The 17017-nt window shown below is 40.1% G+C and overlaps 1 protein-coding gene across 1 annotated transcript in view; it reads left to right on the forward strand.

Moving 5' to 3' along the window:
* The first annotated feature begins 237 nt into the window (after nucleotides 1–237).
* Nucleotides 238–17017, forward strand: part of PCSK1 (proprotein convertase subtilisin/kexin type 1) — a 33857-nt gene continuing 17077 nt past the window's right edge. Inside the window, exons 1-7 of the mRNA XM_067568664.1 lie at nucleotides 238–417; nucleotides 2063–2167; nucleotides 5762–5872; nucleotides 8025–8171; nucleotides 9302–9378; nucleotides 12206–12294; nucleotides 15443–15615. Coding sequence (XP_067424765.1) covers nucleotides 238–417; nucleotides 2063–2167; nucleotides 5762–5872; nucleotides 8025–8171; nucleotides 9302–9378; nucleotides 12206–12294; nucleotides 15443–15615 — 882 coding nt within the window. The remainder of the gene's footprint in view (nucleotides 418–2062; nucleotides 2168–5761; nucleotides 5873–8024; nucleotides 8172–9301; nucleotides 9379–12205; nucleotides 12295–15442; nucleotides 15616–17017) is intronic.

The raw sequence follows: 17017 nt of genomic DNA on the forward strand, positions 1-17017 counted from the left end.
TTTGACGTCAGGCTGGCTTTCGTAGTTTTGACGTGTAAACCCTCATTCCCAGCCTGGCTCGGGAGGGTTGGGGCTCCGCTCAGCCCCGACTCAGCCAGACAGAGCCGCCGTGCGCTAGCTGGGAGACGCTGCGCCCTCCAGCCTGCCGGGTGTCCGCGGAGCCGCCAGGAGCACCCAGCCGGGCGCCAGCTCTCCAGCGACCGATCCGCCGGCTTGTCCGCCGTCCCTCGCCGGGCCATGGAGGCGAGACGCCAGGCCGGGCGCCGGGTCGCTCTGGCTCTCTTTTCCGCCTGGTGCGCGGCCAGCCTGGCCAGCGCCGAGAGGCAGTTCGTCAATGAATGGGCGGCGGAGATCCCGGGCGGTCCGGCGGCAGCGCAGGCCATAGCGGAGGAGCTGGAGTACGAGCTGCTGGGCCAGGTAAGGGGCCAGCCGGCAGGTAACTTTCGGACGCTGCCCCGCCGGCATCGCTGGGGCGGGGAAGCCGAGCCGCTTGGCTGCGGGGAGCCCTCGTCTGCCGGGGGGCTGCGCCCTCCCTGGCCAGGGCGCGACCCCGCCCCGCGATCCCCGGCGAGCTCTCGGGGAAAGCGGGTCCCCGCTTCCGCCCCCCCGGGGCTGCCTGGTAACTCCTGCCCGGGCTCCCCGGGCCTCCGCCCTGCCCCGGGCAGTGGGCAGCCCCTCTCCCGCCCGGCCCCGCCGGCGCCAGGCGGCTGCCGATTTCCCTCCGTTCAACATGGCAGCGTCAGATTCACCGGCGAGCGGCTGAGCTGAGGCCGGCCGCTCTGGGCTCTCCGCGCCCGGCATGCAGCGCCGAGGGCAGCGGCGCAGAGCTGCGAGCCCCAGGGAGCGAGGCGGCTGCCGGGCTCCTGCGCCCGCTCCCCGGGCCCCTCTGCCTCCCCACCCCCCGGTTACCATCAGGCAAACTTCTGGCTGTGCAGTTTGGGGGCTGGGGGGGGGTCTCCTCCCCTCGCCCTGGCTCGGAGTTGCAGAGTTCACTCCGGCTGCCTAGGGCTTGCTGGGGTTTCTTCCCAGCCCGCTCCTCGTGTTGTCGGGATGCCGTGATGTCAGCGTTGTCAGGGATGAGTAAAAACTGCCTTGACGTAGCAGCCTCCTTGCTGCTCGTCTCCTTCTGGAGCTCCAGCCCCCCTGGGTCGTGCGCTCCAGCAGCCAGTGAGTTTGACAACGTTGCGAAACAAACCTCTCTGCAAGTGGGAGGGGGAGAAGCCTGTATCTAAATAACCTAAGTTGGAGAGATGATGCTGAAAATAGAGAGGCTGTGGATCAAAGTCTAAAATCCATCTCTCCTCTTCTAGTCTCCCATTTGCTACCACCCCGCAGCTTTCCCAAACCGTGTCTTGCCCGGCTGATTGTCTAGTGAAAGACAGGCCTTCTACATCAAAGAGTTTATCCTTTTCTAAAACAACCTGAAGTGTGTATAATAGCAGGTCCATGATTATGGCCTGGACCTGGTCTCTTTGAAGTCAATGACATAACTGCCATTGACTTCAGTCGGATAAGGATGGATGTGTTTATTACTCCCAATAATTTATGTCATATGAAAATACAGATTTCATAGTTGTAACCAATATGAAACTGGGGTGGAGAACTCCATCAGCCCATTTTGCATGCACAAGGAGCTCAATGCTACTGGCTCTACATTAGCATACGCCAAGCAAATATACATTCTGTTATTCAATCCCATCAGCACCTCAGAGAGAAGAAACAGTAACATGTGCCCTGGTCAGAAATAAAAAATGTAAAATAATTAGGATATGTTCATTTATACCAATGTAAATCAAGAGTAACTACTTTAGCTTCAGCTTTAACTTGGACTGTGCCTCTTGTTTTCCCAACATTACTCCAAATAATTCACCGTTTTTGTTAGTGATCAACACTTTACCTTGACGAGTATTTTATTTTAGAATCAAAATATCAGAAGGTATAAGTTTATTCTAGCTGTCATTCATTTGAAGATGGAATCTAATTCTGATAGGTTATGATTGTTGATATTTGTTTGCAATGGGGAAGTATCTAGCAGTATTTAAAATAATCCTTTGTTTTATAGATTGGCTCACTCGAAAATCACTACCTATTCAGACATAAAGGCCATCCAAGAAGGTCTCGAAGAAGTGCCATTCACATCACTAAGAGACTCTCTGATGATCATCGTGTAAGTGTAGCATTTAACCTTTCTGATAGCCAGCATCCATGTTGTCAGCTTATTCCTTCACAGACACATTTTGCAAGTCTAATATAGTCTTCCCAAGTACATTATTCCATGAACAGGTCCATTGACTTCAAGGAGTAATGTACTAGTCAACGTCTGTAAAACTGCCAAAACCTGTCCCCGTATTTTTCTGCAAATTGCTCTTTTGTAATTCCAAACCTGCAATGGTTCTGGATTGAAATGCTTATGTGTGGTTGGTGAAAATACATACAAAGAACTTCAAGGCTTGATCAAAAGTCTGTTGAAGTAAATGGTAGTCTTTCCATCGACTTCCGAGGGCTTGACTGATAGCCCATTCTGTGCTATTTCTAGGAAATCTAGGTCTAGTTCATTGTGCTTACGTATTAGAGAAAAATATGTTAGAAAAAAATGCTGAGATTCTGCTGCAATACTCTGTTTCCATAACTAGCTGCCCAACTAACATTTAAAGAGGGCCTGTTACAGGGCCCAGTCTTGCAGTTTTGGGGTACTCAAAACTCTTACAGAAATCAGACAGCAGAAACAGTCAAAAGTAGTTTTGGTCCTGGGGGTTCCTGGTTATACTGATGAAACACACACTCCATTTATCTAATTTTGTTGACGGTAAAAGTGGTGGCTGTTTTTTCAACACACTAAATAAGTGGATAGTTTTTCAGAAAGTGAAAGGAAAGCACTGCTTAAAAGTTAGGAAATTTCACAAACATTAAAACTACTATCCAGTGAAACACTAAAAATTTAAATCTAAATTTACCATAAAATTTAGAAATCCAGTTGTGAAAAAAACATTTTATCATTTAAGAACAAAAATATTTAAGTGATCAGTTACTCAGAGAAAAAAATGAGACTGTGATCTTCTGTTAGGAGGCAATATTCAAGATGAGAAGGTAGTCGGAGATGAGAAAAACTGGGTTAGGATATACTTTGTTCTTCTTGCTCTGTTTCAAAGCCGCATTTCCCATGTGTCCTATTGCTAGTGTTTCCTTTGATAATGGAGATATGTTCAAGCTGTAAAATGTGAACATTTTAAATTTGGAGATGTTTATATTCATGATTTGGGTTTGGCTCATTGCCAATAAGGGTAGCATTTCCAAATTCACATCTAGATCTGGCTTCACATTTTCAACACCTCCATAATACTGAGTTGATCAGACCCAGAGTTTAGGTTCAGTTCTCTCCATTTGACCCAATTACGTTTAATTTGTCCATTACAGGGAGAAATATCACTATTTTTATTTATAGTATATTTCACTGCTCTCACACAGAGAATGGGGGCAATTGCACTACTGACTTTGATGGCAATCATTATTGCATATTTATTTACTGAAGTACAAAATAGAGTGCTTTGAAATGCTGCAGGTGACATTTGCAAAATCATCTCCAATTTCCTTTTATTTACCATCTAGTATTCAAATAAGCTATTTGAAAAAGTGAGATGTAATTATGTAAGTATATAAACACAAAGCAATGTGGTAATGCTATACAGTTATACATAGACATCTTCTCTAAAGATCTATACTTGTTCAAGAGCAGACTGTCTTAAAAGGATGAAATATATTTTTTTAAAAGACAGTGGGCAGAATCCTGCCTTTAACTATGTCTGTGGCATTCCATTGACTTTAGTGGGATTGTGTGGGTGTAAATTAGGGCAACTTTTGGCCTATAGGCTTGAGAATATTCATTTGTTTTATCTAACTGCAATAAGCCAGATCCTGGAGCTATGCCTCTTTATAATAGCTGAGGATATGGCCCAATGTTTAAAGTAAAATTTATAATGCTTCTAATATTTTAAAAAATGTGTAATTATCTGGTTCCCTAACTTCTTCTAATATGCAGACTAGTTTAGAAATCCATTTTCTGCCAACAATATTATATCACATTTAAGGGATAATTTTAACTATTCTATATATCAATGGCTGGTTGGCTCCCAGCCAGTTAGTACAGAGCCTTGTTTCTCTCCTGGAGGTTGACAGTTTGAATCAAGCCCCATTACACAGTGACAAAAATTTGTCTTGTTAGACTGTCTTTTCACTGATATGTGAGTTTGGTGATCTCAGCTCATTTCCCAGAGGACAGTTGTCCTCATCATAAAATGATGAGCATAGCTGACACTAATTGTTTACTAGCATTAATTGACAAAGAGGTCAAACACTGAATGGACATGAAGGAGAATGAATGATTACTGTCCTCACTTGCATAGAAGTGGGCCCCCTGCACGTTGATTGGGCAGTTGTAGAATATTTCTAATACCATCCATGCTGTTCCTGTCCAGTGGATAAACAGAGAACTACACTATCCATTTAGCACACGTTTTTAGCACTAAATGTACACAAAGAAGGAAAATTTGTATTATGCAGAGTACTTCCAAATTACATGTGTAGTGGTCTCAGTTTTTTTAACCTATATTTCCTTATGTGGAGCTATCCATTAATTTTCCATGATGTGAAATACGTTTAAATCAGATCAATATAATTGTTCATTAGGTTAGGTTTTCATAGTCACAGTTGTGACTGACATATCCTGTGACAGATGTGTAAACCAAAAAGGTATGAGATCACAGCATAGAATCAAGTCCTAATAAAAAAAACCCTAATGTGATGTTTAGAGCAAAGGGTTAGGGAGCCAGGAACATCTTGTTGTAGGATCTTGGCAAGTCATCTAACTTGTTTTCACTTTACACAGCTGGAAAAAGGAGCAAAAAGCAAGTCTGTGTCAGACACCAGCTATGGACAAGGTTCTGATATCCTTACTCATGTTGAGTAGCATCTTACTCCCATAAGTAGTTCCACTGAAACAAATGGGACTATTTGCAGAATAAAGTTCCATGCATTGAAAGTAAGGATATCAGAATCGTAATTCATTTCCAGAGACAAAATGAGAAACCTTTTGAAAATACCATCAAGTAAATTAGACATAGTCAGGTATATCTGTAACTGGTGTGCAGTTACATGCATAGATACATCCACAAACACATTGGAACATATTCATTGGAACTCACCGACTTTTATGGAGTTACACCAGTGTTGAATTTGGTGTAGTATTCACCGCTTTCTAATTGTTCACACATTGAAGTGGAATGTGATCATTAGTGCCATTTGAAAGAAGCTTTGAGGGACAGATGGACTATGAGTAGCAACATCCCTGTGACTGTGGCAAGAGTGGCATTTTTTCCCTCTCTAAAAATTCATGCTTACTGTTCTTTCTAGTTCACACAGAGAAATATTAAACTGTAGGCTGGAGAGTGAAACAAATGGTGTTTTTGCTTGTTTGAGTCACTATCACAAATTAGAGACTCTTCTAACTGCTATATACTTTCAACAGAAAATGTGCATTTGCAGATAAAAGATTTTCACTCTAGCTATTCTCTACATTATTTTGTATCATGGTTTCACTGAATCCTCCTTCTCCTTAAGATATACTTTAATGCAGATAACGCACTTTGCTTCAGTGAACCCTCCACTTTTCCCTCTAGATACTAAGGTTATGTTTTACAATGAAACACGCTCAAAACCAGTTAATCTCTGTAGGTTTATATATTGTTGTTGATAAAAATACTTGTAGGTGTCATGGGCAGAGCAACAGTATGAGAAAAAGCGAACTAAGCGTGCAGCTTTGAGAGACTCAGCAGAAAATCTTTTCAACGATCCTATGTGGAATCAGCAGTGGTATCTGGTAAGAGTTTAGTTTTATATGGTATCAGCAGGTGATGACCTCATTATACTGATTGGTTGTGCTATTTTACTGATGTCAAAGAGGGTGCACAGAAGGGAGCAGATTGCAGCCACTTCATTGGTGTAGCTCATGGAAACTATAGGTCTCAGCACTTGATATCACCAAGCAACATTCTTTCTTTTTAGACCACAGTTCATGCAAAAGTTATTTCATCCCATTCAAGTTCCAGATCATTGGAATTATGTGTTACATTAGAAAGTTGTTAAACAGTTAAGAGCCATGTTTACAATAACATGAATTTTAGTCTTACCAGATAATACTGGCATCTCCAGTTCTACCTTTTTTGTTGACAGCATATTTCTGTGTTGGAGCTAATAACACACACAGCAAATGTCCACAGAGAATAAAACTTCAAACCTGCAAGGTGCTGAGCACCCTAATTTCTATTGACTTTGACTGGAGTTGAAAGTGCTCCGCCTCTCCTAGAATCAAGTTATTAAAGAAGAGGTGGTGGAGGACAAGGTTCCCTGCCCTATATATGTTTTTTGGCCTCCTGTGACAAACCAGAATAATCCAACTGAACAGCTGAGTTTTACACTGCTTCTCTGAGAATCTGCTGGACATTCTCCATCATAAGTAGACTTAAGCCTGTTCATCATATATGATCCACTGTGCATCTACTCATGCCTCTGTCTTCAGATTTCACTGTCTCCAAAAGAGGGAATAGAGCAAACATACTGTTTGAGGTCACAGGCACGGCTGATTCTAGGGGCGAACACTTGCACCAGCTTCAAAAGGGCACTGTGCTGCTGGGTGTTTTTTTGTTTGCCCTGCTCTGATTGGCCTGCTTTCACTCCTCTGCCCCCTTGCTGGTTGGTCAGCTGTGGGTTTTTTGTTTTGTTTTTGGTTTTTTGCAATGGAGGATATTCAGAATTTTACATTTCCACCTCTTTGCATCTCAGTTTGCCCATACGGATATCATGATACTTATCCTCCTTTACAAAGAATTTTGAAATCCACAAATAAAAGTGCTATTTAAGGGTTAAGAATTTTTTCCAAGGTACTTCCTGTTTTTGTATAAATACATTGCTTATTGGCTGCTCTGATGACAAAATAGAATCCCCTTTTGCCCCAGTTCCAAGTTATTTTCACACATTTCTGTGGAAAACGATTTGATAGATACTATAGAACAACCCTGTGACCTAGAATATTTCTCTGAACTGCAGCTGCTAGAAAACTGGGCATTGTAATGCAAGAAATGTTGTTCTCAAGGCACATTTCATTATCCAGAGCTCACATTTTGTTCAGCATTCTTCTGAAAACAAAGATGTACAGTTTTTAAAAAAAAAAAAAATTCAATTTAATAATGTATTTATGTGCTAAGAAACACAAAAAAACATTAGTGATTGAATCTATGCCTGTGTTTTTATAGAGGAATTAAGTAAAGCTTTCATATATTAATATATACATAGTTTATGGTTAACATTACAAAAGAAAAATAATCTATTTAAGAGTTAATCTTTAAGACTCTTCCTTACCTAAGAGACCTTAGGTAAGTCATGTTTCCAAGAGTTTTTCCATTGAAGGTAGTAAATAGTAAGTTGTGATTCAGTACAGAATTTCATAATCAACCCATCACGTTAATTCCTTTAATTTCCTAATTGTTTTCCACTAGCTAATCTGGACATCAAATTAGAGATACAAATTGGAGAAAACACAGCTCTTCGTATCATGGGTGGCTGCAGTTTGATTCCCTGTGGGCGAAAGAGAACAAACCTTTGTAGATTTGACTATTGATTCAAATATCCAAGGATCACCCAGCATATCCTGCTCTTCAATCTCCCTTAATCCAGTCAGAAGACACAGAATTCTCCTTTCTTACCTAAAATATCTTCAGGGAGGATCACAAGCCTTACTGTGGATGAAATGAGGGAGACTGGGTAGGGACAGGGAGGTTTGTCAGTATCCTAGCTCTTCGAACAAGCCAATCTTGTAGATTTTTTGTAAAATTTGTATAGAATTTACAAATTCCAGTCACACTCAAATCAAGGTTGATTTAAAGCACATTTGTAATATGGCTCAAATACAGCTTGGGACAGTTGTAGTATCCCTGTATAAACGTTAAAATGCTTACTATCATTTTTTCCGCCAGCAAGATACAAGAGTGACTCCATCTTTGCCCAAACTGGATCTTCATGTTATTCCTGTATGGCAAAAAGGGATTACAGGCAAAGGTGTTGTTATAACAGTGCTCGATGATGGCTTGGAGTGGAATCACACTGACATCTATACTAACTATGTAAGTTTGTGCTTTAGAATGCTGCAGAATAAATCAATCAGTTGCAGACATTTATATACAAACATCCTTCTCTGGCTTTCTCTTTGTTCAGTAAGATAACTTCCACATGACAGAGAGACTGAAATACTCACCGCAAGCATAATTTGGAACCTGGCCTGTGTCACATGGAATTGAGTAATAATCTCACCAGAATAGTGGGCTCTTTGGGGTGTTTTTGTCCCTGAGCATGTTTAGACACAATGGTTTAATGCTGAATTATTAAAACGCTTTTAGCCCTTTGTGGATTTTATATTAATAGAATCATAGAGATATAGGGCTGGAAGGAACCTTGACAGGTCGCCAAGTCCAGCCCCCTGTGCTGAGGCAGGAACAAGTAAACCTAGACCATCCCTTACTAGTGTTTGTCCAACCTGTTCTTAAAAACCTCTAGTAATGGGGATTCCACAGCCTCCTTTGGAAGCCAGTTCCAGAATTTAACTACCCAAAATTTTGAATTTTCAAAATGGATTTAATTTTTTGAATTTCTTAAAAGATCCATTTTTCATTTTGCTAAAACTATGTAGAATGTAAAAAATATATTTTTGAAAATGTTACTGAAATGGTTATCAATTTTTTTTTACTGAAAACAGATTGTAAACAAAAAACCTTCAACAATTTTTCATGAAAAAATTTGATTTTGAAAAAAGCCACTTTTCATTTAACAAAAACTGCTCGTTCAAAATGGCTCTCACTGTGAGGATTCCTTAATTAATGTTTGTAAAGTGACGTGATGATGAAAAGGATAAATAAACATTCAGTGCCTTTCCTCCAGGTTTCCCAATAATTTTCTATGCAGGCCTCTCCACACCAGCCTTCCAACAGACAAAGCTTTAATAGCAAAATACTGCCCAAGTGCGTGCTAATCAATACCTGCTCTAGAAGATTAATTTAAATATGTACTTTTACTTTATGAAAGTGAACTGTTCACTTAAACTTCAAGAATTATAACTAATGCCGATGAGAAAGTATACATTAAAGCTGATGTCACATCTATCTATTTATACCGTCACATAGTATAGACTTCAGAAACTTTAAAACTTGTTTTAGATGATATTTTCTAGTCATGATATAAAGTCTATTTTTTAATTTAGGATCCAGAGGCAAGTTATGATTTCAATGACAATGATCACGATCCCTTTCCCAGATATGATCCAACAAATGAAAACAAGTGAGTAGCCTCTCATTTTGTGAAAAGAAACAAACTAATAAAGTATTATGCTGTGCCTTAGAACTGGCAAATGCACAGCTCTTCACCATTAACCTGGAAATATTTGTACCCAGAAGGACTAATATGTGTAAAAGGGGGAAAAATTATGGTATTTTTGTGCACGTTATATATGGATATTGAATAAGTTTCCAGATCAAGATGAGTTTTTTCAATTTAATTTTAATTTCCCTGTTACGTTTTGAAGCTCTCTTCTTCATATGGGTCTAAGTATAACATATTGATAACATATTTGTAATCTCAAGGGAACAATCTTTAAGTGTTAGTACTAATGAATTATAGTGCACAGCATCTGACTAAGCAAACTTTGCACTCAGTTGTGCCTTTAATGCATGGCTTGCACTGGGGACAATGAAGAACTACATCTGCTAATTGGAGGGCCTCTGGGAGAGATTGTGTCTTAGGCACTAGAGGAACATACTCACTGCACCATCCAAGATGCATCAGGCTCCCTCATACACACCTGTCCAGTTGTTTTAGGGTTATTTTGTAGCATTTTGTGGCAGGGAAGGAGTGAAGAATTTTCCCGCATGACCTCTCTACAACCCACCTCTCCTCTGCACAGTAGAACACCATGGTAGTTGTGCTGCACTTAGGTCCTTCCAGGTTAGTTTAGGGAGAGAACTTGCTCAGAGAGAATAGACCTCTTTACAAGCTGTAGCACAGAACAAGTCAATTCCCTAAGACAGTTAGGATGTCACTATTTAATATAGATACAATGTGGAACTGACATTCTGGTTCCTCACTGCACAATGGTAGCATCCACATCATGAATCCATTGGTATAATAGAAATAAAGTCATCAGAATAGGAAGTTAGCAGAAGATAAATGTCCTATGATTTTGAAAATGAACGTCTCTGCTTTGCCACAGCATTTATATAGCAGTTGGAGGTTATTATTCACTGATTCCAATGACATTATCTCTTAAATCTATCTACATTACCTCTAAACTTTATTAATATGTAAATGGAATTCAGCCCAGAAGCATTGAAACACTTCATTGCATACCACACTGTAGTACTAGATGAAGTAACTCTGTAGAGTTAAACTGTCTTTTTATGTTTTGGGGGGTCGGGATCCTTCATGGCAAAAGATTTTTCATACAAAATACCTAGTTAGAGGAATCATTTCACAAAGACAAGGACGTTTGTTTATTTTAAATGCTACCCCATTGCATCTCAAAATAAATTAAATATCTAAATGTTTGCTTAAAAGTGGCTTTTTCATGGTTATTTTTAAGGGATTTAGCATCTTCTTGGCATTCCAAATTTGCCTCACTATTGCAATTCGTTATAGCAGGCATGATACAGTTCATGGTAAACATTGTAACAGCATGATTTTTCTATTGACTTCAGTGGGGTTTGGATCAGGCCCTTAGTGCCTCATCCTGATGATCCATTGATCATGGTGTGACCCATCCTGTGCCCAGGGTAGCCACCTGAAAATGCCAAGGTCAGGGCAGGCTGCAAATGGAGAGCAGATTCTCCTAACACTGGTGGGTGGCACTGAAGCCAGACTTCCCAACCAGCCATAAACTGCGCTTCTGAATCCCCACAGAAGCCAGTATACAAATGCACACAGTCCCCTTTACTGCATTTCAGCTTCTGGCTCCCAAATCAGCACTAGGTCCAGTAAAGAGATCAGTTATTTAAACTCTATGCTCTTTACTAAAAAGGTTCCCTCTGACCCCAAGGGGTCAGCCACAGTACCAGTTCCATGTAAGTTTGGATCTAACCTAAAATACCACACTGCCAGCCAATCCCTTAGTAACTAAAGCTAAAGGTTTATTGTAAAAAGAAAGCAATAAACCATAAGAGAAATGTTAAAGGGTCAAAGCCAATCATATACATACAAATGATTGAAAGTCCATATACATCAGGTTTCTAGGAGAATTGTGGATTTGCAGGCTTGTATAGTTTCCTCTGGTATACATCCAGTAATTGGATGAGTCTCAGTCCTTTGTTACACAGCTTCAGTTGCAGATGACTTGATCCAGAGGTAGGTAGGTGGCTGAAGTTCAGGATAGAAGACCAAATGGTTTCTGTGGTTTGGTCTTATATATCCTCTGTCCCTGGCCATGTGGCCTGTGGAAACTTACAGGAACTAAAATGGAGTCCAGAGTCACATGGGTCAATCCTGGTAACTCTTCAGGTATGCCTTTAGTTTCTTCCTGGGCCGCTTGCATCCGTGACTGTCTTAATGAGCCATTAAGCGGGCTATTGTTCTGCTGCCATCCTATCTGGAGTGTTGCCCAGGCAGCACAATTTGAAATATAGATATAACTATAACTTCCATTTCACATATTACCCATGAACATAAGTATCATCATCTGACTTAGCATACTATAACCTTTCTAACAGTACCTGACATGGTATATCTCACATGAATTATTATGATTTTGACATATTGATGTCAAACAATATAACAAATGCTCACCTCACACACACACACACACACACACACACACACACACACACACACACACACACACACACACACACACACACACCCCCCCCCCCACCACCACCACTGTCCCCAATCTACCCAGCATGACACATGGGATGCTTTGAAATTATGTTACCAAAGCCTAAGGACAAAAAGTGCCTTCTCTTTCAAATAGACATTTCTAAACCTATTTAGTATTCGAAGGGTTTACATCTCAGTGATGAAAGAACACACCAATTCTAGCAGATCAATGACAGGTCTCGCTCTAGGTTAAATAAACACACTGAGTTATAGTATGATTTAAATTATCCTTTATTTTATCCAGACATGGAACGCGATGTGCAGGAGAAATTGCCATGCAGGCCAATAATGAGAAATGTGGTGTTGGCGTGGCATACAATTCCAGAGTTGGAGGTAAAAAACCAAACAATAATTTGATTTAAACTTTACTTTTTCTGATGTGAATGGAAACAAAATTAAGTAGAGGACTGATCCTACAAGGTGCTGAGGGCTACGTTGGCAGTATTAAGCACGCTCTGCTACCATCACCTTGAGCTGAGTGTGCTCAGAGCTTCTCGGGAGGCATCGGCACCTTGCAATATCTGGTTTCATAAGAGTATACTGAAATAGTGTAAGTTGCTACAGGCATATTGTCCTAAATCCAGAGCAGCCATCAGTTTCTCAGGATTTAATCCATAATATGATTACAGGTTGCAATTAAATTCAGGGCTATATTTTTAAATAAAGGAATGGTTGGTTGGTATCTCATTTTGAACAAAAATAAATAGAACCTGTAGAGTGAAAAAAAGAAAATCCAATTTCCTATCTACTCATGTTTGGAGTGTTTTGTTTCTGCCTGCACAGTTACTTTGAAAGGTCATGTCAGTCAAGGTATTCATATTGCTGTGGTTTTCATTTCAATTGCTTGTTTCTCCATTTCAATTACATGTTAGTTTTGAAAACAGGTAAAGGCTTGTTTATCTGTCAATCAGTAATGCCCCCGTCCTCCCCACTTTTTTTTTTAGAAAGGTGTCTGAAAGTCTGGTTTATTACAGGTCTGTGAAATTGACATGATCAGAATATTGGTTGAAAGTGGTTATTTAGTACAAAAGGAGATAGACTTGTAAATCTGTAGTTTCTCAATTTCACGTTTTTTTCCTTGAATCAAATGGGACAGCTGAGCTGGGACTAACAACTGTGATTGCTGTTCTCACCAATTGAGTTCTGTTTTCTCTGCTGGGTTTAGAGATGTCACAGATGTCATTTTCCCATCCGTCTTTGCCTTTCTCCTTTATGCTTTCACACACTGTTTAAATAAAATATCTCACTCACAAGATGAGGACAGCAAGGATCAAATATTCAATGCAGGGTGAAGTGGATGAAACTGCAAAAATGTTTGAACACCCACTGTACCCACATTTCCAGGGACTTTGCATATAAAAAGAAGGTTACTTCACACCTATTTGCATCTATTATTATGTGATTTGCAACTAGAAATACAGGTCTTTATTGGCACACTTCTCAAGAAAGGAATGCTCTTGTTTATTTTTCCAATATTTAACATTATAAATTTGGATGTTCTCATTATCCAGGATTATCCAATCCTGTTTTGAATCCTGCTAAATTCTTGCTCTCATTGAAATCATGTGGCATTGTTTCCCACCGTCTGATTGTGCATTGTTTGAAAAAATATTTCCTTGTTTCAGATTTAAATTTGTTACATTTCAATTTAATTTAGCAATTTTAATTTAACACAAACTTCCCCTCCATTATTTTGTGTAGAAAAAAGAAATGTGGTTTATCCAATATGCCATACAGTAAGTGGAGTTTATTTATTTACACCTGCATCATCACAGCACTGTTTCTCTGGTGCTGCATGGAAATCAAATTATTCAGAAGTAGTATTTCATGAAGGACTGGTCTGAAAGTTCCAATACTGTGAATGTAATGCTAAAAATAGCTGTCTGTCAGGCAGATACAGGTATCTGTCTGAAATTCCTTTTGCTTTTGCCTGCTTTTGAATTCATGAGATTGATGATGGGAAACAAGCATGTGTCAGAAAAGGGAAAGGATGTGTATGGACAAATAATAGGATTCTACTTACTGGTGAAAACTAGTTTAAGGAAAAGCCATTGCAATAATCATATCCCTGAGTTTATTTAAAAAACAAATAAGATTTTCACAGAACCGAAACAGCAGTTTTGTTTGAATTGTTTTTCCCTAGTGTGCTGGGGATATAATGGTTTGTTCTTGTATTATATTACAGATCTGTATAGTTGGCAATCACCATGTCCATACTAGCTTCTGCATTCTAAGTATTTCATTGCATATTACAATCTCGGGGCCTGATCCTGCAGTCCATTCCCATTTTTGCTTCTGAACAATAGAACAATAGAAAAGAAGGAATCAAAGACTAAGTTTTGATGGCTTGTTTTTTTGGTCCCCATCTCCCCCATAAGACATTCAGATCTTGTCTGTCTTGCTTCAGAAAAATCTCTGTGAATTTCTGCACTGGACAAATTAGTATACATAGTTCAGCAACTGCCAGCAACGGTGCAGCTTCTAGGGTAGACAGAGCTCAAGCATTTTAATTATTGAACTGTGAAAACCTGTTCTGAATCCTTATTACACCAGCAATTGTATTGTTGCTACCATTTGGGCAGTTGCATCACTGCTGGAATTTTGCAAAAGTTCCCCACCATTTCTAACACAGTAACTAGTGTTATCAATGTTGGGATCTCTAAATGAGCTGCTGGTTGCCTTTGGAATTTGGGGCACCATGGAGATTAGCCCTGCTCTAAACAAGATTAGATGACACAGCTCTAATGAAAATGTTAATGGCTACCTATCTCTGGGGCTTCCCACATTGCCAACAATGAGAGACATTAACTAGTATTAACAATCCTGTGAAATTTCTGCAATATTCCTTAGTGTAGTCAGGCTTGATGCTCTAGTGAAACAATAACATCATAAAAAAAACATAGTAATTGAGAGGGGAAGGGATTATTTTAGTCAAACTGTTTAAAACTTTTCATTTTAAACAAAACTTTTAAAGTCAAAGTCAAAACTCTTAAAGACAAAAGACTTTTAAAAACTCTGTTTCTGATAACACCTATTTACCTTTGGGAGAAAGGAAGTCTTTGTTAAAGCAGGGGAGGAGGGGAGAGACTTAAAATAAAAGCATACAATACATCTACTCTGAGATATTCAGGAGGTCATCCAGAAAAAAACAATGTAGACCAGCTTTGTCCTTTTTGATATTTCAAGGGTAAAAAAACAAACTGGCTGGTGGTGGGGGGAAGCCTCACAGTCCTTCTATGAAAAAGAAAAAAAAGGGCGTGGGGAAGTAATGGGACAAAGTCCAGTTTTTATAAGGTCACTTAATATTTGTAAAATGCACTGAATTCATCAAAGGAAGGATGTTACATACGTGCAATGTCTTAAAATGACATTGTAGTCATGGATCGGGACCCATTATGTTAGGTGCTGGACAAACAGTTAACAATGGTAATGTAAAGGAAACATGAAATAGATTCATTCGACCTGTCTTTTTAATGTTAAGGTATAAGAATGCTGGATGGAATAGTCACTGATGCCATTGAAGCCAGTTCAATTGGTTTCAATCCAGAACATGTGGATATTTACAGTGCAAGCTGGGGACCTAATGACGATGGTAAAACTGTAGAGGGACCTGGCAGGCTAGCACAGAAGGCTTTTGAATATGGGATCAAACAGGTAAGCTGTCTAACAGCTAGTTAAGCTGAAATACTGGCTAGCTTGCAGGCAAAGACCCTATTTTAAAATGGTTCTTATGGGTGAAAAAATGGAAGGTTCTTTATCTCTTTCTTGCTAAAGTACTCTGCTCATTCAAACACATCTGAGAAACTGAGTCATTCTTTAGAGAGATGTTAATAGAAAGGTTCAGCAAAATTTCCCAGCTGGGACCTGACTTATGAAAGCATTCTTACAGTGTTCTGCTTTCAAGGGGTTATTCTCTGCAGACTGGCTTTCTTTCTTTCTCCTTCCTTTTGCTGCTTCTGTGCCTCCCTTCCCCCACCTCCTCTCTGTCTGCTTGTTTTGCTCTGAATAGTAATTGGATTTCTGCAGAGAGGCTCCTATAAAAATTTAATACAAAGTGTCCGCTTGACGAATATTTCATTTTGTAAAATGGTGATGCGTTTTAGCACTCTGTGCATGGGTTGTGTTTTTCTGTTCTATGCACTATATTAATTGCATTATGCATAACATAAGCCAATTAAAATGAGGACGGCATGCTGGAGAATATGAAAACAGTGGCTTTTAAATTCTCTTTTTTGTTATCCTTATAGATCTGGTTCTCTAAAGGTGGTCTGGAGATAGTGTTGACAGGGGGATGCAGCAGAGAGATAAATGGAGGAGAGAATGGGAGCATGCAGCAGAGCCCATGGAACTGCAGAACAGAACAAGAGGAGTTTGGAGAAAAGGGAAAGGCCAGCAACAGCAAAAAGAGGGACAGAGGAAAGGGAAGCCTGATAACTGATGGGAATTCTAACCAGTGAGAAAGGTGTTGGTAAGGGAGACAGAGGGAGAAGAATGGAGGTCTGAAAAGGGAGAGAGGAAAATGGAGTCCCAGGTGATTGGGAAGGGAAGATGGACAGAAAAAGCCTTGGAAAGAGTAAGGAACCAGTGCCCCAGAAATCCAGGGTCTGATCCTGGGTAATCAGGAAATCTGCTTGGTGAAGAGGACAAAACGTTTTCAAGGTTTATTTTCTACCAAACTAACCCATTAGGGGCCCCATCCTGCAAGGTACTGAGTGCCCTCAACTCCCATTGGTCAGTCAGAGATGACAGCGTTCACTTAACTTCAGGATTGGCCCCCTAGATCCTGATCCAGCAAAGCACTTAAGCACCTGTTGAACCGTAAGCGTGTGAGTAGCCCCATGAGTATTCTTGCTGAAGGAAATATTCCTGGGGCTTCCCATTTGTTTAAGTGTATTGCTGGATTGGGGCCTTAATTGCTAAAAACAAGTTGTTATTTCATTTATTGTGATTTCCAGTGGAGCCCACCTGACAATTCTGTTGGGAAGAGTGTAGCTTGTTTTTCTATTTTTATTTTGAGATTGCTGCAATCACCACTTGGCCCCGGAACCAGCAACGT

The sequence above is a fragment of the Emydura macquarii genome, unplaced genomic scaffold (genome assembly GCF_026122565.2).
Source record: "Emydura macquarii macquarii isolate MOO-44397 ecotype Brisbane River unplaced genomic scaffold, CSIRO-AGI_Emac_v2 contig_2897, whole genome shotgun sequence".
In the NCBI taxonomy this organism is placed as follows: Eukaryota; Metazoa; Chordata; order Testudines; family Chelidae; genus Emydura; species Emydura macquarii.